Source organism: Prionailurus bengalensis, chromosome D4 (assembly GCF_016509475.1).
Source record: "Prionailurus bengalensis isolate Pbe53 chromosome D4, Fcat_Pben_1.1_paternal_pri, whole genome shotgun sequence".
Taxonomy (NCBI): Eukaryota; Metazoa; Chordata; class Mammalia; order Carnivora; family Felidae; genus Prionailurus; species Prionailurus bengalensis.
In genome coordinates, this window is record NC_057359.1 from 74,472,301 (window position 1) to 74,498,702 (window position 26,402).

The window sequence follows — 26,402 nt, forward strand, 5'->3', positions numbered from 1 at the left end:
TAGGAATCTGTCTGATGGACAAGACCTCCAAATTGGCCCACGGGCGAGTGCAACGTGGGGCAGCCCCCGGCCTGCTCTGGGGTTTTCTGGCCACTTCATTCCTGCAAAGGCCGGAGAAAGGGATTCTTATTCGGGGCTGAACAGTGGAGCAGCCCACACCGCCTCTCTGTGCTTCAGTGTCCTCAGCTGTAAAATGGGAAGAATAGTATATCACCTGCTGCATAGGGTTGTTGGAAGTATGCAGCCAGTGTCTGTGTCTGGCCGGTGGCAGTGCCCTTGGCTGCCAGCTGTTGGAACTATTGTCACTCCCTGAGGAGCACCACACGGGGCCTTCTCGTGTCATTTCCTGGAACTCCTCGGTATCACCATTGTCCCTTCACCCTACCTCGCCCCCATTCCCCAGCTGAGACGAAGAACTCCGAGATGGGAAGGGACCTGTTGAGGGTCTGAGCAGCTGGTCCTGTGCAAAGCTGGGCATGACCCAGGTCTCTGCTCCGAGCTACCTGGGTCTTACAGCCTGAGGGCTCCTGCTCGGGGTGCCCAGCGGGGCAGACAGTAAAGAGCACTATGCTGTGTTCCACGATCCTGGTTGCACGCCCAGGTCTGCCTTTCCCTCTCTGGCCTCAGTCTCCCCATCTGTAACCTTAAGTAGGCTGGACTTCATCTCTGACGAAGGCCCTTTCCACGCTGTGTCGAGTATCTAGAACTCCCCAAATTCACCAGGAGCGGGAAGTGTGTCTTAAAGCCCGTTGTGTCCACAGGGGGAGCAGGGCGAGGATGGCAAGGCCGAGGGGCCCCCTGGGCCACCTGGAGATCGGGTAAGTCCCCCTTCCGGTCCCCTGGACCCCCACTCAGGTGGAGCCCTAGCTTCTTGCTGTGGGGAGGGGGAGGGGAGGTTGGCAGGGGTGAGGCTGCTGCCAGTTTGAGAGCCGGTGGCCAGTGAGACCCAGATCCAGGTCTGCATCGCCTGCACCTGGTGGCCCATATTTTGTTGTCCTTGTCATTCAGGGCCCCGTAGGCGATCGAGGAGACCGCGGGGAGCCAGGGGACCCTGGATACCCTGTAAGTATCAGAACTCCTACCCGCTGGTGGCATCCAGCATGTTCTGCAGGGACATTCCTCAGCCCTCACAGGCGCCTGGCGGGAGAACAGCCTTCACCAAGAGACAAGCCCTCCCTCCCACCATCAGTGCCCAGCTTGAAGCACAGACCCCCTGAAAGAGGGCTCAGGCCAGAATTCATGCTGACAGGGGGACCGTCGGAGGGAGAGGATGAGATGGGAGACAGAGACCCCTTTCCTCGCCGGGCCTCAGTCTCCCCATCCATGGCCGGGAACAGCTCTCCCAACAGAAGCAGGAGACAAGCCACTGGGGGAGCACCCGGCCCCCCACCAGGCTCCTCCTCTCACGGGCAGGGTCATTATTCCATGGCTTTGCAGATTAGCGGGCAGGGTCATTATTCCACGGCTTTGCAGATTAGCGAGCCCAGAGAGGGGACGATGACACATGGCTATAGGAAGAGTAAGCGCTCGGGGGCTCCTCCAGGCCGGAAGTTGCCCCGGCCCCCAGCCCTGCCAGGATGGGCCCCCTCACTGGTCTCTCCTTGGCTTCCAGGGGCAGGAGGGTGTGCAAGGCCTCCGTGGAGACCCAGGCCAGCAGGGCCTACCAGTGAGTGGTGCTTCCTGTCCCCCACCCGGCCCCCGCCCCGGAGGTGGGTGGACAGCAGTGGGGGAAGTAATGGCCCCTTTAAAGCACAGAGGGATCCTCCCTGTGGGATAGCCTGGGGCAGTGCCCTCTGGTTTCTCCTGCCCTGATGCTTGGGGCACCCCCAAGCCCCTCCCACCCCTCCCCCTCCAGGCGGACACTGGCTACTGCCCTCCCCAGGGGGGAATCTTGGGGCTGCTTTGCATCATCTCACCTTGGTTTGCAGGGGCATCCGGGACCCCGGGGACGTCCAGGACCCAAAGGATCGAAAGGGGAAGAGGTGAGAGGGCTGACGTCCACAAGGGAGGCTGGGAGGGGCAGACACTGGCCCAGGCACAGAGCACATGGGAGGCTGGGCTGGTTGGTGCCCTGCAGGGTGCTTCAGGTCAAGATCTCTTTGCTTCAAAGGGCCTGAGGGGTGGGGGTGGAGGGATTACCAGCCCAGTATGCGGGGCCTCCAGGAGAGGGACTTTCCTGTCTTGTACCCAGAGCCCTTCTTACATCTGCCTCCACTGAGGCACTGAGGTTGTTGGGCCGGTGCTGTCTGAATGCCCTCAACCTCCCCTGCCCCCCCACCCCCCACCACTGTCCCAGGCCACAGGGATATAGCCACACTCTGAGGATCAAAGGAGCTCCCGGGCTCAGGTTCCCACTAGGAAATTGCCGTACCTAGAGCCTCTGTAGCAAGGGGAATCAGAGGGGGCCCAGGGCCCAGAGCAGGGGCAGTGACAGCACTGGCAGTTTCCAAGGCCAGCCTGCCCCTGGGCTTCCAGGCCGGGGCTCTTGGGCCCATGTGCAGATTCAGATGCTGCCCAAGAGGTAGAGGGACGGGCCACACAGGGGCCCCATAATCCTCTCAGCACCTGTCCCAGAACTCCTAGGGGTCTGTCCTCTTCCAGGCAGCTTCCATCATGTGCCCCTTGATTTTTCAGGGACCAAAGGGAAAGCAAGGCAAGGCAGGGGCACCTGGACGAAGGGGGATTCAGGTGAGTGACCCATGCACGGCCGGTTCTCTCCCGCCTGCCTCTCAGACCTCCCCAGAAGCCCTCCCCAGCTTTTTTTTTTAATGTTTATTTATTTTTGAGAGAGAGAGAGAGAGAGAAAGTGCATGAGCAGGGGAGGGGCGAAGAGAGAGAGGGAGCCACAGAATCCAAAGCAGGCCCCAGGCTCTGAGCTGTCAGCACAGAGCCCGATGCGGGGCCTGAACCCACAATCCACGAGATCATGACCTGAGCTGAAGTCAGACATTCAACCAACTGAGCCACCCAGGCACCCCATCACCAGCTTCTTTTATACCTCCAGGGCCTGCAGGGGCTGCCAGGGCCTCGGGGCGTGGTGGGGAGACAGGGCCCCGAGGGGATGGCTGGACCAGATGGGTTTCCTGGCCGGGATGGTCAAGCAGGACAGCAGGTGAGCAGGGGTTAACAGATGGTGTCTTATGTGTGTTGGGGGCTGGGGGGGGTGGGGTTCTCCCATAGGCCATGGGCCAGGAGAAGCAGGTTTGGAAACTTGCATGGGGCAGAACCAACATATCCAGAAGTTTCCTCCATGGGCAATGGCCTCAATCCTTGGGACCTGGGAATGTGGCCTTCTGACTGTCCATGTTTGCACCTAGAAGGTCCTGCCCCATCCAGTTCAGGGAACTTCTGCCTTTAAGGTCCCTCCTCCTCCCTACCTGCAAATGCGCAGCTCCTGGTGTTTCACTGGTTCAGCTGTCCTCACACACACAGGCGGGATGACCTCCCCCGTGGAGTCTGACCTCCCCCTTCCAGGTCCACCCAGAATTCACCGGGACTTTGGAGTCATTCTGCCTCCTTGGCTGCCTATTTCCTGAAACACAAGAGATCCTCTTTTGCCATCTTTCTTTACAGGGGGAGCAGGGAGATGATGGGGACCCTGGCCCCATGGGCCCTGCAGGGAAGAGAGGAAACCCAGGTGTGGCCGGCTTGCCTGGAGCACAGGGGCCCCCAGGATTCAAGGTCAGACTCTTGTTAATACACTTACCCACCCCTGGCACCCTTTCAGCCTTGTTGGTACTAACCATAATGACACTAAGCAGTGTCATTATGGGCACCCATGTTCCATGGCCCATGTGAAAATGGAGTTCATGTCGCTGACATTTCTCAGGGGTCCCTGCCCCAGGCTTGAACCTGACTTACAGGAAAGTGTTTCCAGGTAGCTAATAATTATAGAAGGCACCCTCCAGGCCTTAATAAAACAGGCAAACTGGTTACTAAACTGTCCTTGGGCGCCCTCTTGTGGGCCTTTGTGGAACAAAGGCAAGGTAGTGCTCCCAGCCAGGACCCCCTTCTAACAGGCTTCTTTTTAGAAAGCTTCCCTGAGCGGTGGGGAGGCAGTCCTGAGTCGGTCTGAGCCCAGGACTAGACACAGAAGGGGAGACTGAGATGGATGAGTCAGACATGGCTCCTCCTGCCCTCCCCAAGCTCGAGGTTTAGTTGGGGAGAGGTTGGAACCCTCTGCGGGAACAGCAGGCAGAGGGAGAGGTGGCCTTGGCCCAGGGAGGGTTTAAATGAGGCTAGAAGGGGAGGAACAGCTGGAGCAGGGGTGCGGAGCTGGGAACTTCGTGGTCTGCTGGGAGGAAACAGTGTCGAGGAGAGGCAGGGTGGGGAGTGGAGGGGAAGTTGGAGCTTGAATGCCACAGTAAGGAAAAGAGGCTGTCCTCTCAAGGAGGCTGAAATTCTGAGCCCCCACCAGGCCTGTATCTGAGCCCAAGAATCCTGAGATGTCGGCTGACCCTGTGGAATCACTCTCTTGGATCTCCCTGCCCCTCCCCTAGAACCATGTCCCCCTTTGGTCATTTTGATATTTTGGGTTTTTTTTTTTTTTAAGGGTGAAAGTGGATTGCCTGGGCAGCTGGGCCCGTCTGGCAAACGAGGGACAGCAGGTGGAACCGGGCTTCCTGGGAACCAGGGGGAGCCTGGATCCAAAGGCCAGCCGGTGAGTGAGCCCCCGGGAATACAGATGTTCTCACACACACATGCACACAAATACTCACGTTCACACATGCACGCACAGGCCCAGAAGCCTCCCTCCTGCTCTGTGACAAGGGTAGAGCAACAGCCTCTCTGGGCACCAGATACTCGTCTGCCTCCCCTGAGCAGGGTGGCAGGAGGGAGGAGGCTCAGAAATGAGATCTGAGGGGCACCTGGGTGGCTCAGTTGGTTGAGCATCTGACTTCGGCTCAGGTCATGATCTCACAGCTCGTGATTTTGAGCCCCGCGTCGGGCTCTGTGCTGACAGCTCAGAGCCTGGAGCCTGCTTTGGATTCTGTGCCTCCCTCTCTCTCTGCCCCTAACCCACTCACATTCTGTCTCTGTCTCTCTCAAAAATAAAAATAAACATTAAAAAAAATTTTTTTTTTAAAAAAGAAATGAGATCTCAGTGGTCCCTTCAGAATGAGGAGATGTGGATCGCCACCTGAACCTGAAGTAGCCTTGTATCTATCTAAGAAGCTCATTCTGTGATTTGAAAAGCATCTCACAAGGAAAACTCTGGGCTCAGATGACTACAGTAAAGAATTCTAGTAAAAGTTTATGGAAGAAGTACTACTGATTCTTCATAAACTTTTCCAGAAAATTGAAGGGGGGGGGGGGCACTAATTCCCAACATAGTCTATGAAACTGACATTACCCTGATGTCAAAGCCGGACAGAGACATTGCAAGAAAATTACAGACCAATATATCTCATAAATAGGAATACAAAAGTTTTCAATACAATTTTAGAAATACCAATCTAAGAATATATAAAAAGGGTAGTACATCAACACCAAATGAGGGGCGCCTGGGTGGCTCAGTCAGTTGAGCGTCCGACCTCGGCCCAGGTCATGATCTCGTGGCTCGTGGTTTCGAGCCCCGCATCGGGCTCTGTGCTGACAGGTCAGGGACTGGAGCCTGCTTCGGATTCTGTGTCTCCCTCTCTCTCTGCTCCTTCCCTGCTCACACTCTGTCTCTGTCTCTCAAAAATAAACAAACATTAAAAAATTAAAAAAAAAAGAATGATTGACTGATTTTTTTCCCCAAGAAGCAGAAAAGAGTCAAAGATATTTGTTCTCACTACTTCGAAGTTTATTTTATTTATTTATTTTGAGAGAGAGAGAGAGAGAGAGGGAGAACATGGGCGTGTGTGTGCTGGGGAGGGGCAGAGAGAGAAGGAGACAGAATCCCAAGCAGGCTCCACACTGTCAGCGCAGAGCCCGATGCAGGGCTCGAACTCACAAATCGTAAGATCATGACCTGAGCTGAGATCAAGAGTCAGACGCTTACCCAGCTGAGCCACCCGGGCACCCCTATTCTCACTACTTCCATTCAATATTGTACTGGCAGCTCTAGCCGATGCCATAAGGAATAAAAAAATACATAAAAAGCATTCATGTCAAAAAGGAAGAGGTGATCTTTTTATTTGTAGATAAAATGATTATCTATATAGAAAATCTGGTGGAGGGGCACCTGGGTGGCGCAGTCAGTTAGGCATCTGACTTCGGCTCAGGTCATGATCTTATGGTTTATGAGTTCGAGCCCCGCCTTGGGCTCTGTGCTGATAGCTCAGAGCTTGGAGCCTGCTTAGGGTTCTGAGTCCCGCTCCCTCTCTCTCTCTGCCCCTCCCCTGCTTGTGCTTGCTCTCTCTCTCTCTCAAAAGTGAATAAACATTAAAAAAAATTAAAAATAAAAAAAAATCCAGTGGAATCTACAGGAAAGCTACTAGGACAAGTGAGTATAGCAAGATGGCTGGATGCCAGCTCAATATGTGCACATGAACTAAATCTCGGGGCGCCTGGGTGGCTCAGTGGGTTAAGCGTCCGACTTCGGCTCAGGTCATGATCTCATGGTCCGTGAGTTCAAGCCCTGCATCAGGCTCTGTTCTGACAGCTGAGAGCCTGGAGCTTGCTTCGGATTCAGTGTCTCTGTTTCTTTCTGCCCCTCCCCCACTCAGGTTCTGTCTCTCAAAAATAAATAAACTGTTAAAAAAAATGAACTGAACCTCTATGCACTAGCCATGATCAGAACTTGAAATCTGAAAAGCAATACTGTTTATAATAACAGAAGAAATAGGAAATACTTAGAGACACATGTGACAAGAGGTGTACAAGACACGTGGGCTGAAAAACTGCAAAGCATTTCTGAAATAAATTGAGGAAGACCTAACTAAATGGAGGAACTTACTGTGTTCGCTGGTCAAAGGCGCAACATCGTTAAGATGTCAGTTTTCCTCCAGTTGGTATCTGGATTCAACGCAATCCCAATCGAAATCCCATCAAGGCTTCCTTGTGGAAAATAAGAAACTGAGTCTAACATTCGCTTGGAAATGTGAAGGATCTGGAAGAAACAAAGCAACTTGAAGAAATGGGCGAGTTGGAGGACTTGTAGTATTTGATTCCAAGCTACAGTAATCAAGAAAGTGTGGTATTGCCATAAACATACTAATAACAGATCAAAGGAACGGCATAGAGAATCCACACGTGTAGTCACACACGTGTCCGGATAACTGGTTGTTGACAAAGTTGCAAAAACGATTCAGTGGATACAGAGCAGTCTTTTTCAGCAAATGGTACCGGGACAATTGGATACCTTATACCCTGTACAGAAATTAACTCCACATCGATCATACACCTAAAACTGTACAACTTTTAGAAGAAAGGGTAGAAGAAAATCTTTGAGACCATGGGTTATACAAAGATTTCTTAGATATGGCAGCAAAATCATGACCCATTAAAAAAAATTGATAAAGTGGGCTTTATCAATATGGAAGGCTTTTGCTCTTCAAAGGTAAGAGAATAAAAAAGACAAGCCACAGACTAAGAGGAAGTACAAATCATATATCTAGTAAAGGGTTAGTATCTAAGATATGTAAAGAGCTCTCAAAGCTCATTAATAAGAAAAGGAGTAGCCCAATAAAGAAATGAGGCAAAAGGCTTAGACGCTTCAGAGAAGACGGACGGATGGCAGATAAGCACATAAAAAGATCAGCACCGCTAGTCTTCAGGCAAATGCTCATTAAAACCACAATGAGGTGCCATTGCGCACCTGTTGGAATGGTAACAATTTTCAAAGGCTGAGCACACCAAGTGTGGGCAAGGGTGTGGGGCACCTGGAACTCTCCTACTCCGCTAACAGGAATGTAAAATGGTGCAACCACTTTGGAATACAGCTGGGCGCTTTCTTTAAAAGTTAAGCACGCACCTACGGTATAATCCCGGGCTCCAGAATCGCTCACACCCCGTCGCTCCCCACAATGGCATCTGGGTGAATATGAACAAGTTCCTGCTCTCTCTGAGCCTCGGTTTTCTCATCTGTGAACAGGGCACACTGTGCCCCCCCTGGGCCGATGCAGGAATGCAAAGCACCTGGCACATTGCAGGCCCACAGCTAATGGTTATTCTGAGGGACGCAGTCCTTGGTAGAGCCTTTGGGATGGATGGGGAAGAGCCTGTGGGTCCTATCATCTTCTTCCTTGAAGACCTAGGACGGGATAACCTAAGCGTTCTAGCGCATTCTCACCCGACAGAGGGCATACAGTGTCCAGTGTGTGAGCTCTTCACCCTCACCAAGGTGGAGCCGCTGATGTCCCTGGGAGAAGGCAGGCCCAGAGGTCCTGGGTGGTTGGCTGGGCATCCTTGTCCTGGCCCCACTCACCCCATCTCATTCTGCTTCCCGCACAGGGCGACTCTGGCGAGATGGGCTTCCCAGGAATGGCCGGCCTCTTTGGACCCAAGGTACAGATTCCTACTCCATATCGTTCCTGTTGGGGTCCCATCCATCTACCTAGTCTGTCCATTTATCCATTTACTTTTGTAACAAGTTTTTCATAAGCACGTACAGTGGTGGGCCGGAAAAGAGCGAGAATCGAGCACGGATACCCTCGTTCCCCAGAACTCACATTCCAGCAGACCTGGGTTCTAAGCCCAGCTCCCCAGTTTATCTGCTCTGTGCCTTAGGCAAGTTACTTTGGATCTCCAATTCTCAGTTTTGCCATCTATAAAATGGGTGTGATAACCATAGAGGGTCGTTGAAATGGTTAAGAACAGAGGCTTACACTATATAAGCACAGAGCCAGCATACTGCTACCTGCTTAGTAATTGTCAAGCCACCCAGACACAGACAGCCCTTCTTCTGCCTCCCACAGGGCCCTCCTGGAGACATCGGCTTGAAAGGCATCCAGGGCCCTCGGGGGTCCCCCGGCTTGATGGTGAGTCCTCTCCTTGTCTGTCCTAGTGGCGACAGTCGCCCAGGCCAAAGGCTGGCCAGCCATCCGCTGGGTGGATACAGGCCTTATTCCTCCTGCTCCTTCAGACTCGAGCCCCCTCTGCCCGCAGCCTTCTATCCCCTTGCCTGTGCCCTTCCTGCCCAGCTGGGCTGCCACCTCCCCCTTTTACCTGCTCCCCTCCCCCCACTCTTCGTAGCCCACCCCAAGGCACACAGGAGGGGCCCCGGAGGTGCGTGGTCTGGCCCCTGTTTGAGGAAGTCTCCCTTCCATCCCAATGGGACACTCAGGCTGCCGTCCACTCTCCTGTCCCTGTGACTCAGTTCCCCAGGCCCTAGGAGGAGAATACACAAGCCTTTCTCTCTCCTTTAGGGAAAGGAAGGCATCATTGGCCCCCTCGGAATCCTGGGACCTTCAGGACGCCCGGTACGTGTAGGGGGCTGACCAGAAAGACTGCTGAGGCAAGCTTGTCTCTGTGACCCAGGGCCAGTCTGAGCCTCAGTTTCCCCATCTTGGAAATACAACTTCCCCTCTGAGTCCTCTCTTACTGGGCCATGATTTATTGCAGGGTCCAAAGGGCGACAAAGGCAGCCGAGGGGACTTGGTGAGTCGATGGCTGCAGGGGGCAGCACTCCAGTGGGTAGGGGTGGGGTGGGGGTCAAGGGCAGGGGTACAGCTCAGCCCTATCCCCTAACTGTCTCTCTCTGCTTCTGTCCTCCTCCAGGGACTGCAAGGTCCGAGGGTGAGTGGGCTGGGGTATGAGGGCTGGTGGGATGGGGATGGGGTGTGGGGGGTGGTGATGACCACTGAAGTCCTCAGGCACCTTCTTTCCCTTTGGACCTCAGTCATCCCATCCGTACCCGTCTGTGCTGGAGGTACGACTGTCCTGGGTCTCAGGTCCACTTGAGGAGGCCTGGGGTGGGGAAGATGGAGGGCCTTTGACCCAGTCCTCACTGTTCTTCTTTCCCTCCAGGGTCCTCCTGGTCCCAGAGGCCGGCCTGGCCCACCGGTAGGTATCATGCTCGGTGCCCTTGAACTCCAGGACAGGTGGCAGAGCTCCTTTGAATGAGGCCCAAGGCTTTGCTGGCAGGTGCTTGTCTTGGCCCTGACCCTGCAGGGCTCACAAGTTTCCACAGACTTCCAGGAGACTGTGGAGCACAAACTCTGCCTCCAGAAGAGCAGAGACCAGCTCTGCGTGTCCCCTGTGCCCGGGTGGCCCCTCCAGGCTCCCTGACAGCCCCTGCGGACTCCAGCACCCAGACCCCACCAAATACTGACTGAGGCTCTTCCTTTTCAGGGTCCTCCAGGGAGCCCTATCCACTTTGTAAGTTGGAAAATGTTCTCTTTGGCCTCCTTGGGGTAAGGCCTGGGAGGGTGGGGGGATGATTGGCAGCTGACCTCGTTCTGGTCACAATGGCTAGAACCCTAAGCTAGGCCCGGGGATGCCCACGTGGTTTTGACCCCCCACACTGGACCCTGGACCCTAAAGCAGCAGAAAGAGGCCAGAGGGTGGGGAGTTGATGTTTTAGCCAGGATGTGCCCCTGACTGGGAACCCAGGGGGACACTCCAGCGGCCGGGCCCCTGGTCCTGATCCTGTTAGTGTGCTCAGTACAGATCAGCTGACTGCCAAGAATCTAAACAGGTTCTGATATCAATTCAAGCTTGACCCAGGGTGGCCGTTTCCCATACCCAAGAGCAATTCTGGGACACCAGCCGAGTACCCTACAGTTCAACTCCATTCTGACACTGTGTCTCGGGAGAAAGCATTAGACCAAACTGGTTCTCGGTCCTACGGGACCCAACCACCATCCTGCCCACCTCAGATGCCTGGTTGTCACCTGCACTTCTACCAACTGGCTATAAAGCGGAGGTCCCCATGCCCCTCATTGGGGTCAGTTAATTTGCTACAGCAGCTCACAGAGCAGAGAAACGTTTCACTTACTAGATGACCGGTTTATTATAAAAGGAAATCTCTCGGGAATAGCCAGATAGAAGACAGGCACAGGGCAAGGCATGAGACAGAGGCTCAGACTCGCATGCCCTCTCTGGGTGGCCACTCTCCCCAGAAGTCAAGGTCTCTGTGTGCCATCCCTTTGGGGTTTTAGGGAGGCTTCGTTACATAAGCGTGATTGATGAAATCATTGGCCATTGGTGTTGATCCAAGGCCTCCGAGGAGTCCCTCCCCGTGTTACCACTGTGCTGGCTGACTGTGACAGTCAGGCCCTGACAACGTCCCTGGGAATGGCTGAGGGGGAGGGCTGAACGGAACAGGAGCCCTCGTGCCCCTAGGCCCCTCGGAGCTCTGCTCTTCTCATCTCTCAGCATCTCACTGTCCGTCCCCCCAGCGTCATCCACCAAAATAAACTGATGGCTCTGACCTCTCGCTCTGCACCGACCCCAGCCCTTCTCTTCTCTAAGGAAGCCAGACAGCTAGGGGAAAGTGAAGAGATCTGGGGGGGTGGGGGTGGGGAGGGGGGAACCCTTTCCCTCTAAAAATGGAAAATTCAAGCAATTTGAATTTTTTTTTGCATAAGAGCTGATATATTGAGTGTTTGTGATAGGCAGACACCGTTAGATGTGCTTTTCATGGATTAGCTCACTGATTTCCTCTCAAGGTTCTGAGAGTTTTATAATCATGCCCATTCTCAGGGTCCTGATGTAGAGAGATGGTAAGCAACCTGCCCAGATCATGCAGTTAGCAAGCAGCAAGGCTGAGATGTGAACTTGAGAAATACTTGTAGAGTCCGGGCTCTGGACTTCTCGGGCTTTGCTCTCGGTCCTGCTCTCCCTGTCACTGTTCTCACGGCAAGACCGCTGCTGTGCTTCTGGAAAGTCCAATGCTAGGGTTGGAGGCACAGGTGTGTGGTTGGCAGCTACAGTGCAAGCCAGAGGAGAAACACAGGCACTGCCGACACACAGAGAAAGGAACCGCACCCTGCCTGGGGGCGGGAGCCCGATGAAGGATTTCCCAAGGAAGCTGACATGTAGGATGAGTCTAGGGCAGGGCTACTCAACTGCAGCCTTTACCAACAAATGATTCTTTGCTACGAGTGATTTTAGGGTGTTTAGCAGCGTGCCTGGCCTCTACCCACTAGATGCCAGAAGCAACCCCTCCTCCAGTTGTGACAGCCAAGAATGTCTCTAGATATAGCCAAATGTCCCCCAGGGGGCAACACTGCCCCTAGTTGAGAACCACTGGATTAGAAGATAGCCAGATGGAGCATTGGAGGGTAAGAAGAATGATCCAGGTGATGGGAACATCATGCGCAAAAGCCCCGTGGCTAGATAGAGCATGGTGCTTAGCGATTTGGGAACACAAGAGTGCGTCTGGTGCACAGAGTTTGTGTGACCAAGAGAAGAGAGGCTGGGCCAGAGACCACAACACTCAGCCCAGGTCTTGTAACCATGTGCAGGAGTTTGTACTTAATCCTGAGGGTGATGGAGAGCTAGGGAAGGCCTGGAGAAAGGGAGTGGAAGGGTCAGCTCTGACTCCGTTTGCAAGTGGAGGAAAGACAGAGAGTTCCACAGAAGGCAGGCGACTTGGCCGTGATACCACCCGGGAAGGTGGCTGGGAGAGCTCGTGCTCAGACCCTGGGTCTCCCTCTTGGTGAGTCTGGGGAGGTCTTGGGGCCAGGAGCGGGGACAGGATGCACACCCCGTCTCCTCTTTGCACAGCAGCAAGATGACCTTGGAGCAGCTTTCCAGACGTGGATGGACACAAATGGCGCACTGAAAGCGGAGGTACCTCTGGGCCCCCTGCCTGCAAGAGATCCCCTCCTGGGGGAGACAGAAGGAATGGCTCGTGTGTGGTCAACAGCCTCCATGTGGCCTGCACCGAGCATCCCACAGCTTATTTGTTCCCTGAGCTGAAGCTGGTGGCTGGGGGAGTCGATGCTGGCCCTCCACTCCCTTACGCTTCCAGACTCTGGGGCAGCCCCCATGCCATCCCTGGCCCCCAGTTTCCCTACCTGTTAAGTGGGGGGAGCCGCATCATCTCCCAAGTACAAGAACTCGCGGCTGCAGAGGCTTAGGCCTTGGGCCGGGCCGGGACCTCAAGGAGCCGGTGACCACCTTCTCTCCTCGTGACAGGGCTACAGCCATCCAGACCGGCTGGTGCTGGACCAGGGAGGGGAGATCTTTAAAACCTTACACTACCTCAGCAACCTCATCCAGAGCATTAAGACGCCCCTGGGCACCAAAGAGAACCCTGCCCGGGTCTGCCGAGACCTCATGGACTGTGAGCAGAAGATGGTGGACGGTACGAGGGCCTGTGGGGTCTGAAGACAAGGCTTCCACCCCTCGGGGTGGAGCAGGCCGGGCAGGGGAGTTCCAGGAGGGGCTGGGGGAGATGGGGCATTGGAGTCTTGGCTCACTGGGACCAAGATTCTGTCCTCGGGGAGACAGGCACCTGGGGTGGTCGTTTATCCGCTCAACAAACAGTCACTGGGCCCCACAAGGCAGGCCTTGTGCTTCCCGGGTGTGGGGGAATGCTCGCACCCTTTCAGAGCCCACAATTCTGCAAGCTGGGGACAACCGTTGCAGTGCAAGGAGATAAGAGACTTGTCGGGACAAGCCTCCAAGGGCGAGGACAGGGCAGGGGACTGGGGAGGGGGGGGGCTGTCATGGATTCTCTGAGAGCCAGGATCCCCCCCGCTTCCCGTCCACACCGCTTCTCTCCACTGACAACAAGGTAGATTAGTGGCCGGTTGTCCTGCTCTTTCAGCTGTGGGGACTTCGGCTCCCTTGGAAGGCCTGTGGGGAAACCGGGGGCCGGCAGAGGTGTCTAGCCGGTGGGGTGGAGGCCTGATTCCCGCCCCTCCCCCCTGCAAGCCTTGGGGGAAGAGCCCCTTCACCCAGATGATCCCTAAATCCCTTGGGCGAGTGATTCCGCCTCTCTCAACCTCAGCTGTCCCCTCTGTAAAGTGGACGCTTCACAGGAGCACCAGAGGCAAGGGCTCAGCCTTGTGGCCCCTCCAGGGCCCCTGCCAGCTGTGAGCTCTGCCCAGAGGCCTTGTTCCCATCTCAAGGGCTCATGGGATCCTTTTCTGCTCCCTTTCCCGACGTCGTGCCCCGCTGGGGCTCTGCGGGTCACCAGGGGTGCGGTCCACCTGCAGAACCAAGCCCCGGGCTCCTCCCCACATACGCATACCATCCCCCGTCCATGCTGCCTGCAGGTACCTACTGGGTGGATCCAAACCTTGGCTGCTCCTCCGACACCATCGAAGTTTCCTGCAACTTCACACATGGTGGACAAACGTGTCTCAAGCCCATCACGGCCTCCAAGGTCTGCTCCCCCCACCCCCCGACACTGACCGGTCCTCTCTGCCCCTACCCTGCCCAGGGCTCCAGCCCACCCAAGTTATGGTCTGAGCCTCGGCTGTCTTGCTGCCTGGCTGTTTGTGAGCCTGATTCCTCTTCTGTAAACTGGGGATGAATCCTTCTAAATCTGTGGTTGCCAAACCCTTTCGAGTTGTATGATGATGTTAGTGGTGTTTCCTTCAAGTAGAACTTTCTGCCTAGTACCAAAAACAGCAATAGTGGGCCCAGCTGGCCTGGCTTGGAGAGCCGCGAACCATCAGTACAAAATAAGTCCGTGTGATGCTCACCGAGGACGCGCTGCCTGAGCTGTGTGTGCACACGTTTCACGGATGCCTAGTGCCTGCTTCCCATGTGTCCGACTCTGGGCTGAGGATTTGAGGTGGCTCAGGGCAGCTCAACAAGAAACCAGGACAGGTGGTGGCACTGAGGCATCACCACCCCCCCCTGCCCGGGGTTCCCTGCGGTGGATTGTGGGTCTGCGGGGTCAGCAAGTCCTCCATATGGGAGGACTCATGCTACAGTGGTAGGAGCCCATTGGCCTGCAGGGGAGGGATGGGGGCAGAGAACCCCTGCATCCCATCCCATCAGGCCTCCCGAGGAAGCTCCAGGAGCTGCCCCGTGCTGACCGGCTCTGACCCCGAGTTTAAGAATCTGCACGTGGCCAGCTGGTCAGCGAGTCTTGTCGGGTGGCCACCATGTGCCAGACGCAGGAAACACAGTAGCCTCATCAGTGCCCACCCCCACCCCAGCCAGGCTCTTTCCCCTCTGACTCTGAGTCTGGGGTTTGGGAACCCCCACCTCAAACCTGCCCAGCAGAGGGGTGAGGCCAGAGATGGCCCCTGTACTGGCCATCCCACCAGGAACAGTGGCCACCGTTTTGTGCCAGTCTCAGCCTATAAAGAACCAGCGTTGCGGCTGGGCCAGCCCTTGTGGTTCTTATGATTGCAAGGTGCCCTTCGCTACTAAGAAACTTTGAAAAAGTACAGGTTTGTTACTTACCGGACCTGAAAATCCCACAGCACATCGGGGGCGCACAGCCAGGTCGCTGGTGGAGAGAGGCGTGTGTGCAGGGGCCTGGGGTTCTGCTTTTATTGGGGTCCAGGGTGGGGGCTGAGGGCTCCTCAGCACTTGCGTTACAAAAAGACAAAACCAATGGTCAGGGCTTAAGCTGCATCCACCGAAGCCATAAAGCCTGTCCTTGTCAGTTGTTGGGACTGCCATTTCTGGGGTCTTGGGACTTAGAAAGGGTGGGGAGGGCACTTCTCATATTCCCCCTGTTCCAAGAGCCTCTTGATCTACTTCCTCTTCCTCTCTGGGCCTCAGGATCCCAGCTCAGCTCCAAAGACAAACCCCCTCCCACACCCATGCCATGGGGGAGGGATCAGGTGACTCCGGAACCCTCATAGCTGTGGCCTCGGTTCTTTCCCGTCCTTGTTACTCCTTGGCTGTGGACTGGCTCACACTAGACCTCTATGTCCCTGTCTCCAGTGGGCACGCCTCTGGGGGCGAAGCCGGGAAAGGCTCACCAGGAAAGAGCTTCTCTCTGCGCCTTCCAGAGAGAGGTGAGGATATTTGAGAGCCTCGGGCAGCCGGCCTGACCCTACCTCACTTCCGTGTTTCTGCCACAGGTCGAGTTTGCTGTCAGCCGGGTCCAGATGAATTTTCTGCACCTGCTAAGCTCGGAAGTGACACAGCACATCACCATCCACTGCCTTAACATGACCGTGTGGCAGGAGGGCACGGGGCAGACCCCAGCCAAGCGGGCTGTGCGCTTCCGGGCGTGGAACGGGCAGATCTTTGAAGCAGGTGGTCAGTTCAGGCCAGAAGTGTCCATGGATGGCTGCAAGGTAGTTAATTATATTATAAAATTACTCGCAACAATTATTATAAAATTATACATAGCAATTAACGTCATACACGTTAGCACATTGCATTAGTATGTTAGTGTAATACAGTATGTTGTATTAGCATAATGAGCAAATACATACAACTTTTTATCTTTGCGTAATAGTTTTATTACAACAGTTTTTAAAGATTCCTTTGATTCACTATCATCTCTGGGAAACTTCTGAGAGAAGATCTGGCTGATAGAAATTTCCCAGGCTGCTATAGATGGCTGTACTTACTTGCAAGGCTGCTTGTAGGAGAATGTATTTCTGGTCTTCTCTTTGCCCCCATCCTGACCAGGCTAATTGGTTCTCTTGACACTTTTGGTTATTTTTAAATGTCTAAAACTGGGTGGGTTGTTGGCAGAGAGGGAGTCAAAAAGTTGTCCAGAAAAACCAGTTGCCCGAAATGAAACAAAACTAATAATACACAGTGTTAGGGAGGACGTGGGGAAACCAACACTCTTGCACAAAGCTATTTGGGAAAAAATTGGTAGAGGCTTTTGGGACCCAGCTGGATATATATACAGGAATACCTCAGAGGTATTGTGGGTTCAGTTGTATTCACTACAATAAAGTGAATATTGCAATAAATTAAGTCTAATTAATTTTTTTGGTTTCCCAGCACGCACAGAAGTTATGTCTACATTATACTGCAGCCTATTAAGTATTTAACAGCATCGTGTCTTAAAAAACAATGTACATACCTTAATTAAAAAATACTTCACTGAGGGGCACCTGGGTGGCTCAGTTAAGCGTCAGAGCACATTGGGCTCTGTGCTGACAGCCTGGAGCCTCCTTCAGATTCTGTGTCTCCCTCTTTCTCTGCCCCTCCCCGCCCTCTCAAAAATAAATAAACATTAAAAAATACTTCACTGATCGGGGTGCCTGGATGGCTCAGTCGGTGAAGTGTCTGACTTTGGCTCAGGACATGATCTGACCTGATCATGGGTTCAAGCCTCACATGTGGGGCTCTGTGCTGACAGCTCGGAGCCCGGAGCCTGCTTCCGATTCTGTGTCTCCCTCTCTCTCTGCCCCTCTCCTCCTCGCACTCTGTTTCTCTCCCTCAAAAAAATAAACATTAAAAAAAATACTTCACTGCTAAAAAACGCCAGCCGTCACCTGAGCTTTCAGTGCATCATAATCGCTGCTCACAGATCACCAAAACAAATATGATAGTCATGAAAAAGTTTGAAATGTTGCGAGAATCCTGAAAATGTGACCCAGAGATACAAAGTGAGCAAATGCTGTCGGGACAGTGACACTGACACATGTTGCTCGACACAGGGGGTTGCCACTAACCTCTGATTTATAAAACACACATCTGTGAAGATCAGCAAAGCGCAGTGCAATGAAACGATGTTTGCCTGTACAGTAAAACCTTGGTTTGCAAGCATAATTCGTTCCAGAAACATGCTTGTAATCCAAAGCACTTGTATATCAAAGTGAATTTCCCCATCATGGAAACTCAGATGATTCGTTCCACAACCCAAAAATATTCATATAAAAATGATTACAATAGTGCAATAGAATACAAAATAATAAAGAAAATACAAAATATAAAGAAAAATAAAGACATTAACCTGCACTTACCTTTGAAAACCTTGGTGGCTGGTGTGAGGGAGACGAGAGAGGAGGGTTATCGTGTAGGACGACTTTCACTCTAACGGAATCATTGCTGTCTATTGGCTCAGTGAAATCTTTCTCTTTTCCTGCAACTTTAACAAGGAACCTATCCAATGATTCTTGCTTTTGCCTCCTTTTGAGGATTTCGCAGAAATGTGACGTTGTATTGTTGTTAAACAGATTCATCGCTCGGGCTGCTACAGCCTTATTCGGGTGGCGCTTTTCTACAAAATTCTTCACTGTTTCCCACATTTTACACATCTCCCTAAGCTCATTTTAAGTGAGGGATTCCTCTGCCTTTCTCTCCTCCTCCTCTGCAGACGAGATGCACATGTAGACTTCTTATAAAATCTTGCAGTTTCGGCCACTCACATACCTCGCTTGTATTTCTCGATGACTTATTTCCTTCTTAACTTCCACTGTGATCGTCTCCTTCTTACTGGCTTTCTTTTCAACCTATTTCTGCATGGGGGCCATTGTACACGCTCACACGGATGTTGACTACAGGGCAGTATTAATAAACTCTTGTCATGTACTGTATTTAATGTAACTGGCAATAAGGTAGCAGAGGGAAGGGTCTCTATCTGCAGGCAGCCTGGCCTAGAATGAAGCAAAGCATTCCTAAGCTTACACTTGTATGGAAGAGCAAAGGACTGTCTGTAGGTGCTTTGAAGTGACAAAAAATACACTAATCCCAGTCGTGGGCACCCCCTTCAACGTTCTGAAAAATCACTGATTTCTGCCAAACACCCCAGCCTAAGACTCAGCATCCGAATATGGGAAACGATCACCCACGATCCCGCTGGGAGAGGGAGAGAGAGAGAAAGAGAGAACCATTGGCTCAGTTGTGATCATGTGACATTTAGTGTCACATACTACTTGTATTGCAAGACATCACTCGTTTATCAAGCTAAAATGTATTAGAAATGTTTGCTCGTTCTTATGGAACACTCGCAGAACAAGTTACTCACAATCCAAGGTTTGATTGTATATCCGACATATTTCCAAAGCCTCAGAAACGTATGTATCCTTTGATCCAGCAAATCTACTTCTAGAATCTGTTCTAGGGAAACGAGAAGAACGTGCCCAGAAGTTGAGCTCCAATGACATTCCTTATGAGAATAGAAATAATAGATGCAATCTAAATGGACGAATGCAGGGGCACCTGGGTGGCTCAGCTGGTGAAGCGTCCGACTTCAGCTCGGGTCATGATCTCGCAGTTTGTGGGTTCGAGCCCCATGACGGGCTCTGTGCTGACAGCTCAGAGCTTGGACCCTCCTTCGGATTCTGTGTCTCCCTCTCTCTCTGCCCTTCTCCTGCTCATTCTCTCTCTCTCTCTCTCTCTCAAAATTAAAAATAAATATTAAAAAAATTTTTAATAAATAAAAAAAAATTTTTAATGGGCAAATACAGGTGGTCCCTACAGTGAAATACCGTGAATCCATTAAAGATGGTGGGAGGAGATGAGAAGTGCATGTGACAGATGGTGGGGATTGTGAGGGTCACATGTGTACCCTTTCCCTTCTCCTCTCAGGTCCAGGATGGCCGCTGGCATCAGACGCTTTTCACCTTCCGGACCCAGGACCCGCAGCAGCTGCCCATCGTCAGCGTGGACAACCTCCCTCCTGCCTCATCAGGGAAGCAGTACCGCCTCGAAGTTGGACCTGCGTGCTTCCTCTGACCTCTGACCTCCTGGCTCCTCTAGGCCTTGAGGGGGAGGGAGGAGGAGGAGGAGGCAAAGGGAGGGTCCTTAGGGGCAGGTGGGCCCAGGAGAGACAGCTCACCTGCCCAAGGATTCCTGGGTAGGGCCCCAGCTGTCATCTGCCCAGTAAAAGTGGCTGGGGGGTAGCAGGGAACAGTGTATCCTTGGGACCAACTGATCCCAGCTCAGCCCCAGAGACCGACCAAAGAGCCAGCCAGAGCAAGCTGGGCCTGCAACCCGCCTGAGCCCTGCGGCCTGTCTCCCAGCTCTGCCCTCCCCAGCTTCCTGCCCAAAGAGCCCCACGTTCTAGCCAGCTTGAGGGGAGGGGGCATCTCGCCAGCTGGTCCCTGCCAGGGAGCTTTGATGTGCAATATTAGAGAGGAGACATGAAAAAAGGAGAAAAGGAAAGGAAGAAGTATATATATTTTATTTAAACAAACACAGAGAAGGTGCATTACTATTTTTTCACCTGGGAAAGAGGGGAGGGAAGAAGCAGCCAGAGGGTGGGAAGCAGTGGAGGCCGAGAGGGGGCAGCGCGACCCTCGGGGCCGGAGGTGCCCACGCTAGCTACCTCCCACTGTGAAATCGCTGGTGCTCGCTGTCTCATAGTGTATGTGATTTTTTTTTTAAGGAAAAAAAAAAAAAGCCTATTTAAGATTCTGAAGGTGCTACCATTTTTTGCCACAGACTCTGAAGAACCGTTTTGATGTGGGGTGTCATGCACATGTGGTGCTCTCCTCCAAATGACAAAGTTTGGGGAATTTGAACATGTTCCAAGTATCACCCTTGTGCTCATCAGGTAATCGACTAAGCAGGGGGAAGGAAAAAGGAAAAAAAAAAAAAAAAAAAAAAAAAAAAGCAAAGCCGAAGAAAGAAAAAGAAAAAAAAAGAAAAAAAAAAAAAAAACCAACCCTACCAGAAACAGAAGCAGAAAGATTCACCTTTTTAATTTATGGATTTTGAAATGTTTGTCCTTCTAAGGCGGGGGGAGGCCTGAGCATGAAGGAATTTGGGCTCGCCTGGTCACGGTCCTGGAGGGAAGATAGGCTTATCTTGGAAGGTGCGATCTAAGCTGGAGAGTCAGGGGTTGAAGCCTTGACTTTGAAGAAACCAGTTTTAAGAGCGGTGTTGGGTCAGCGCTGGCCTAGAGGTGACATATCAACATGGAACCATCTCACCACACCACATCCTCCCTCCCAGAGCTTGTCCCTGCCAAGATGAGGCCATCACTCTTGCTTTTCCATTGTCATTAAGTCCTCTAGAAACCCCACGTCATTAGCTCCAAGGGTAAATGTGGGCTGAGGAGAAAGACTGACGGCAGGAATCTCGGGGTTCCGCGTGACTGGGGGATAGTCAGTGTAATCTGGGCTGTCCTTTATCAGACAACCAGTCAGCCCAGGTTGGATTTTGAGGTTATTTTAAGTATGGAATTATTTTTATAGAAGGGGAAGTTTTATGTGAACGTCTGTGTCTTCTTTTTTATTTTCTCTAAAAGTCGTGTCTCTTTGGGAATTGGATTTGATTTTCATTATTTAATACCTCACTCTGGCCCACCTTCCCCACCAGACACTTCCTGTATATGCCTCGCCCTCCCGCCCCAACCCAGACGCTCCCCACGGAAGTGCGTTCTTGTAGCAGCTTGGGCCTCATCTCAGCCCTCGGTTTCCCCACACCGCCAGTCTCCACCTGGCCTCTATCTCGTTCTTGGGATTTTCTGCTGTCCTTGTTTGTGTCTGTCCACAATGTCAGTGTGTTAAAACCCCAGTGGGTTCCGTTTCTCCATTTTCCCTTCTGGATTTTAAATAAATATTTAAAACTGAGGCAATGGAATGATGCATCTGTGGCTGTGTGCTTCTTTGAACAGCCCCCGGAGGGAGGTTTCCAGCCCAGTGGGGGTGGGGGAGGGGGAGAAAAGATGCTCAGGGGATGCCCTGTTTATGCTGCTTTCCCCAAAGAAGGGAAGCAGAGAGAGAGAGAGAGAGAGAGATGGCATGGGGTCAACACGGGGGTGAGTACTGAAAGGGGGGTGGTCCGGGTCCCATGGCATATTCCTTCCCTAGGGTTGCTGTAACAGCATCGCAAACCTGGAGGCTTAGGACAGCAGAAATGCATTCTCTCCCAGCTCTGCAGCCTGGAAGTCTGAAATCCAAGTGGTGCCAGTGCCCCCCATCCCCCACGCTTCTAGGAGAGGTTCCTTACCCTGATCAGTTTCTGGTGGCCCCAGGCATTCCTCGGCTTCTGGCTGGAGCACTGTGGTCTCTGCCTCTTTAGTCACGTGGCATTCTTTCTCCCGTGTGTCTCCGCACATCTTTTTTTTTTTTTTTTTTAATTTTTTTTTTTTCAACGTTTATTTATTTTTGGGACAGAGAGAGACAGAGCGTGAACAGGGGAGGGGCAGAGAGAGAGGGAGACACAGAATCGGAAACAGGCTCCAGGCTCTGAGCCATCAGCCCAGAGCCTGACGCGGGGCTCGAACTCACGGACTGCGAGATCGTGACCTGGCTGAAGTCGGACGCTTAACCGACTGCGCCACCCAGGCGCCCCATCCGCACATCTTTTTATAAGGACGCCAGTCATAGTGGATGAGGGCCCACATGAATGAGCTCATCTTCAGTTGATTACGTCTGCAAAAGACCCTATTCCAGGTAAGGCCACATTCACAGGTAATAAGGTGAGGACATCAGCATATCTTTTTGGGGGACACAATTCAACCCATGACACGGAGGGGATATATTGAGGTTACCATGAGCAATTCGTTTTTTTTTTTTTTTTTTTTTTTTTTTTACCATAGTAACATACACATAAGACTTACCATTCGTGACATTTAGTACATTCACAGTGCTGTGCAACCATCACCACTATCTAGTTCCAGAACATTCTCATCACCCTAAAAGGAAACTCCATACTTATGAAGCAGTCATTCCCCATTCCCCTCTGCCCAACCCCCTGGGAAACCACCCATCTGCTTTTTGACTTTGCCTGCTGTGGATAATTCATACAAATGGAATCGTATTTCATATAAACAGAAAATGTTTGGAAGATGGGAAAGGTCAGTCTCATTAATGTCCCTTTCCTCCCATAGAAAGCTGGCTTTTTTTTTTTTGTTTATTATTTGTTTTTTAAGAGAGAGAGACAGAGTGTGAGCAGGGGAGGGGCAGAGAGAGAGGGAGACACGAAATCCAAAGCAGGCTCCAGGCTCCGAGCCGTCGGCATAGAGCCTGACGTGGGGCTCAAATCCACGAAGTCGGACGCTTAACCGATTGAGCCACCCAGGTGCCCCAAAAGCTCACCTTCTGTGATTGACTTCTTTCATGTATCATGATTTCAAGGTTTCCCCTTGTGGTATATGTTTCCATACAGTACTTCATTCTTTTTTATGACTCACTCATATTCTACTGTATGGATATACCGCATTTTTGTTCTCTGCTCATCCTCTGATGGACATCTGGGTTGTTTCCGTCTTTTGGCCCTTGCGGACAGTGCTTCAATACGAGCATTTCTTACCTACACTTGAGAGAGGACACAATATCACCTGTCTTGGAGGAAGTGAGTGAGAATCTGAGAGATGGCTAGATTCAGCAAGTGAATAGACAGGACCACCGAGATAAATTTGAATGTCAGATAAACAGCAGTTATTTTTTTTTAATGTTATTTAAGTTTATTTATTTATTTATTTTGAGGGAGATAGAGACAGTGTGAGCAGGGGAAGGGCAGACAGGAGGAGGAGGGAGAGAATTCCAGCCAGAATCCCAGAGAATCTCTGCCAGTGCAGAGAGCCAGACATGGGGCTCGAACTCACAAAACCAAGAGATCATGATCTGAGCTGAAACTAAGCGTTGGACATTCAAGCGACTGGGCCACCCAGGCTCCCCAACAATAGTTTTTGTTTGTTTGTTTTGTTTTGTTTTTTAGCATAAGTATGCTCCCATTCGATATCTGAGACACATTAGGACATAGTTATACCCCGCCAGACCTGGAACCTGTAACTCCTGACCTCTGGTTCAGAGTTCTGCCTTTCTTGGCTTGCTCCTCCCACCCTGGGAGCTTGAATGAATCAAACCTTTTCTGCCCTTCTCACCCAGGAGAAAGAACAAATCACAAGCAGTTGGATTCATATTCGGAATTTTATGTTTTAAAACCTTGCTGTAAGTTTCCAGGTCATCAGGGTCTCTCCCCCACCCATCCCCCACCCCCAGACAGGGAGCATCAGAGGCTGCTGCTTTGCCGTGGCTCCAAGAATCCCGTCCATAGAGCCCAGGATTCATTGTCTGGAAGGGCTTAGAGAGCCCCACATCCCAGATACACCCCGTCGTCTTTTTTTTTTTAATTTTTTTTTCAACGTTTATTTATTTTTGGGACAGAGAGAGACAGAGCATGAACGGGGGAGGGGCAAAGAGAGAGGGAGACACAGAATCGGAACCAGGCTCCAGGCTCTGAGCCATCAGCCCAGAGCCTGACGCGGGGCTCGAACTCACGGACCGCAAGATTGTGACCTGGCTGAAGTCGGACGCTTAACCGACTGCGCCACCCAGGCGCCCCACACCCCATCGTCTTAAATAGAAGGTAACTACAGCCAGTGAAGTGCCCGAGGTCACCTGCCAAGGCCAAGGCAAAGCTTTGATTCAAACCCAAGGCTACTGACAAGTGGGGGTAGGGGGGAGCTCAGCATGGCCCCCTGGGATTAGCAGAACCAGCAGCAGTTGGGAGTTGGTTACAAAGGCAGATTTTCAGCCCAGATCCCAAACTACTGAATCACAAACTCCCAGGGTGGGGCCCAGAAATCTGTTTTAAATAAGCCTCCCTGAAATACGAATCAATACCACATTGAGATTTCACCTCACACCAGAGTGGCTAAAATTAACAACTCGGGCAACAACAGGTGCTGGCGATGATGCAGAGAAAGGGGAACTCTCTTGCACTGTTGGGAATGCAAACTGGTGCAGCCACCCTGGAAAACGGTGTGGAGGTTCCTTAAAAAATTAAAAATAGAATTACCCTACGACCCAGCCACAGCACTACTAGGAATTCCTCCAAAGGATACAGGAGTGTTGATTTATAGGGGCACATGTACCCCAATATTTATAGCAGTACTATCAACAATAGCCAAACTATGGAAAGAGCCTAAATGTCCATAAACTGATGAATGGATAAAGAAGATGTGGTTTAGGGGAGCTCCTGGGTAGCTCAGTCGGTTAAGTGTCCGACTTCAGCTCAGGTCACAGCTCGTGGGTCTGAGTCCTGCGTCGGGCTCTGTGCTGACAGCTCAGAGCCTGGAGCCTGCTTCAGATTTTGTGTCTCCCTCTCTCTCTCTCTGCCCCTCCCCTGCTCCCGCTGTTTCTCTCTCTGTCTCAAAAGTAAATAAAAATTTTTTTAAAAAAGATGTGGTTTATATATACAATGGAATGCTACTTGGCGATGAAAAAGAATGAAATCTTGCCATTTGCAACAACGTGGATAATACGGGAGGGCATTATGCAAAATGAAATAAGCCAGTCAGAGAAAGACAGCTATCATATGATTTCACTCATATGTGGAATTTGGGAAACTTAACAGATGATCACAGAAGGGAAGGAAAAAAAAAGTTACAGAGAGGGAAGCAAACCATAAGAGACTCTTAAATACAGAGAACAAACTGAGGGTTGATGGGGGGTTGGTTGGGGGTGGGGAAAATGGGTGATGGGCATTGAGGAGGGCACCTGTTGGGATGGGCACTGGGTATTATATGTAAGTGATGAATCACAGGCATCTACTCCTGAAGCCAAGACTACACTGTGTACATTCTATGTTAGCTAATGTGACAATCAATTATTAATAAATAAATAAAAACAAACAAACAAGTCTCCCTGGAGATTCTAGCGTGTGCTCAAGAATTGAGATCCCACACTATTTCCTGAATCTAGAAAACAGTTTTCCAAAACTAGGGAAAACCAAACAAACTTGGAAATAAGGTAAGAATATTCTTTTCGTTTCTCTGACCGAAAATTAATCAAGGATGAAACAGAAGGGCCTTCTTCTTGAATCATTTCCTAAGGTCCACCATATATTGTCACCCCAGAGAGTTTGCCCAGCTGTTGAAGCAGACTTCCGGTTCTGCAGATGGGAAAGTTCAGTCACGCTACTGTGTGTCAACCCCACAGGAAGCTCTGCAAGGCCAGGGGCTGGGTCTGGTCCTCTGCCGTGGCCACAGAGTGCAGTGTGCAGGAGGTGCTCAAACTTGTTCAACAAGGCTCACTGGAACATTTCCTTGACATGTGTGTCTCAGCGTGCACCTTCCCTGGGTCAAGCCGTATGCGGGCACTGCAGTTACAGAGACAGTCCTGGCAGGGCGCCTGGTTGGGGGGGCTCTGGGTCTGGTGGAGGCAGCTGGAGGTGTCGGACCTTGGATGCAGGGAGCAAGAGGCCAGGCTGGGGTGGGTGGTGGTTGGGGAGGAAATGGCTGATGCAATCCCAGCACAGGGAAGCTTGTCAGGAGGTCACACTCCGTATTAATCAGGGTTTCTAGAGAAACAGAACCAGTAGGATGTGTGTGTGTGTGTGTGTGTGAAGAGATGTTTTAAAATTTATTTAGAGAGAGAGAGTATGTGTGTGAGTGGGGAAGGGAAGGGAGGGGAGAGAGAGAGAGAGAGAGGTGGGGTGGGGGGGCGGTGGTGGGAGAGAACCTCAAGCAGGCTTCATGCTCAGCATGGAACCCGACTCGAGGCTTGATCCCATGACCTTGGGATCATGACCTGAGCCGAACTCAAGAGCCAGACGCTCAACCGACTCAGCCACCCAGACACCCCTGTAAAGAGATTTATCATAAGGAATTGGCTCACATGATTATGATCGTTGGCAAGTCCCAGGATCTGCAGAGTGAGTTGGCCAATTCAAGACCCAGGAGAGCTGATGGTGTCCTTCTAGTGTAAAGTCTGGCAGGCTGGAGAGCTGGGAAGAAACAATGTTTCAGT

General features: G+C 51.8%; 1 protein-coding gene across 4 annotated transcripts in view; it reads left to right on the forward strand.

The window, feature by feature from the left end:
* Nucleotides 1–21,285, forward strand: part of COL27A1 (collagen type XXVII alpha 1 chain) — a 140,573-nt gene extending 119,288 nt beyond the window's left edge. For 3 of the 4 annotated variants that reach the window (XM_043566323.1, XM_043566326.1, XM_043566325.1), the window contains 20 exons: nucleotides 762–818; nucleotides 1,009–1,062; nucleotides 1,613–1,666; nucleotides 1,929–1,982; nucleotides 2,635–2,688; nucleotides 3,005–3,112; nucleotides 3,574–3,681; nucleotides 4,553–4,660; nucleotides 8,380–8,433; nucleotides 8,844–8,906; nucleotides 9,294–9,347; nucleotides 9,490–9,525; nucleotides 9,646–9,663; nucleotides 9,895–9,930; nucleotides 10,219–10,245; nucleotides 12,598–12,663; nucleotides 13,012–13,180; nucleotides 14,097–14,206; nucleotides 15,870–16,088; nucleotides 19,288–21,285. In XM_043566323.1, the coding sequence (XP_043422258.1) occupies nucleotides 762–818; nucleotides 1,009–1,062; nucleotides 1,613–1,666; nucleotides 1,929–1,982; nucleotides 2,635–2,688; nucleotides 3,005–3,112; nucleotides 3,574–3,681; nucleotides 4,553–4,660; nucleotides 8,380–8,433; nucleotides 8,844–8,906; nucleotides 9,294–9,347; nucleotides 9,490–9,525; nucleotides 9,646–9,663; nucleotides 9,895–9,930; nucleotides 10,219–10,245; nucleotides 12,598–12,663; nucleotides 13,012–13,180; nucleotides 14,097–14,206; nucleotides 15,870–16,088; nucleotides 19,288–19,434 (1,596 nt within the window). In that variant the 3' untranslated portion in view covers nucleotides 19,435–21,285. The remainder of the gene's footprint in view (nucleotides 1–761; nucleotides 819–1,008; nucleotides 1,063–1,612; nucleotides 1,667–1,928; nucleotides 1,983–2,634; nucleotides 2,689–3,004; nucleotides 3,113–3,573; nucleotides 3,682–4,552; nucleotides 4,661–8,379; nucleotides 8,434–8,843; nucleotides 8,907–9,293; nucleotides 9,348–9,489; nucleotides 9,526–9,645; nucleotides 9,664–9,894; nucleotides 9,931–10,218; nucleotides 10,246–12,597; nucleotides 12,664–13,011; nucleotides 13,181–14,096; nucleotides 14,207–15,869; nucleotides 16,089–19,287) is intronic. The other variant, XM_043566324.1, reaches the window with a different exon arrangement.
* Nucleotides 21,286–26,402: the final 5,117 nt, after the last annotated feature.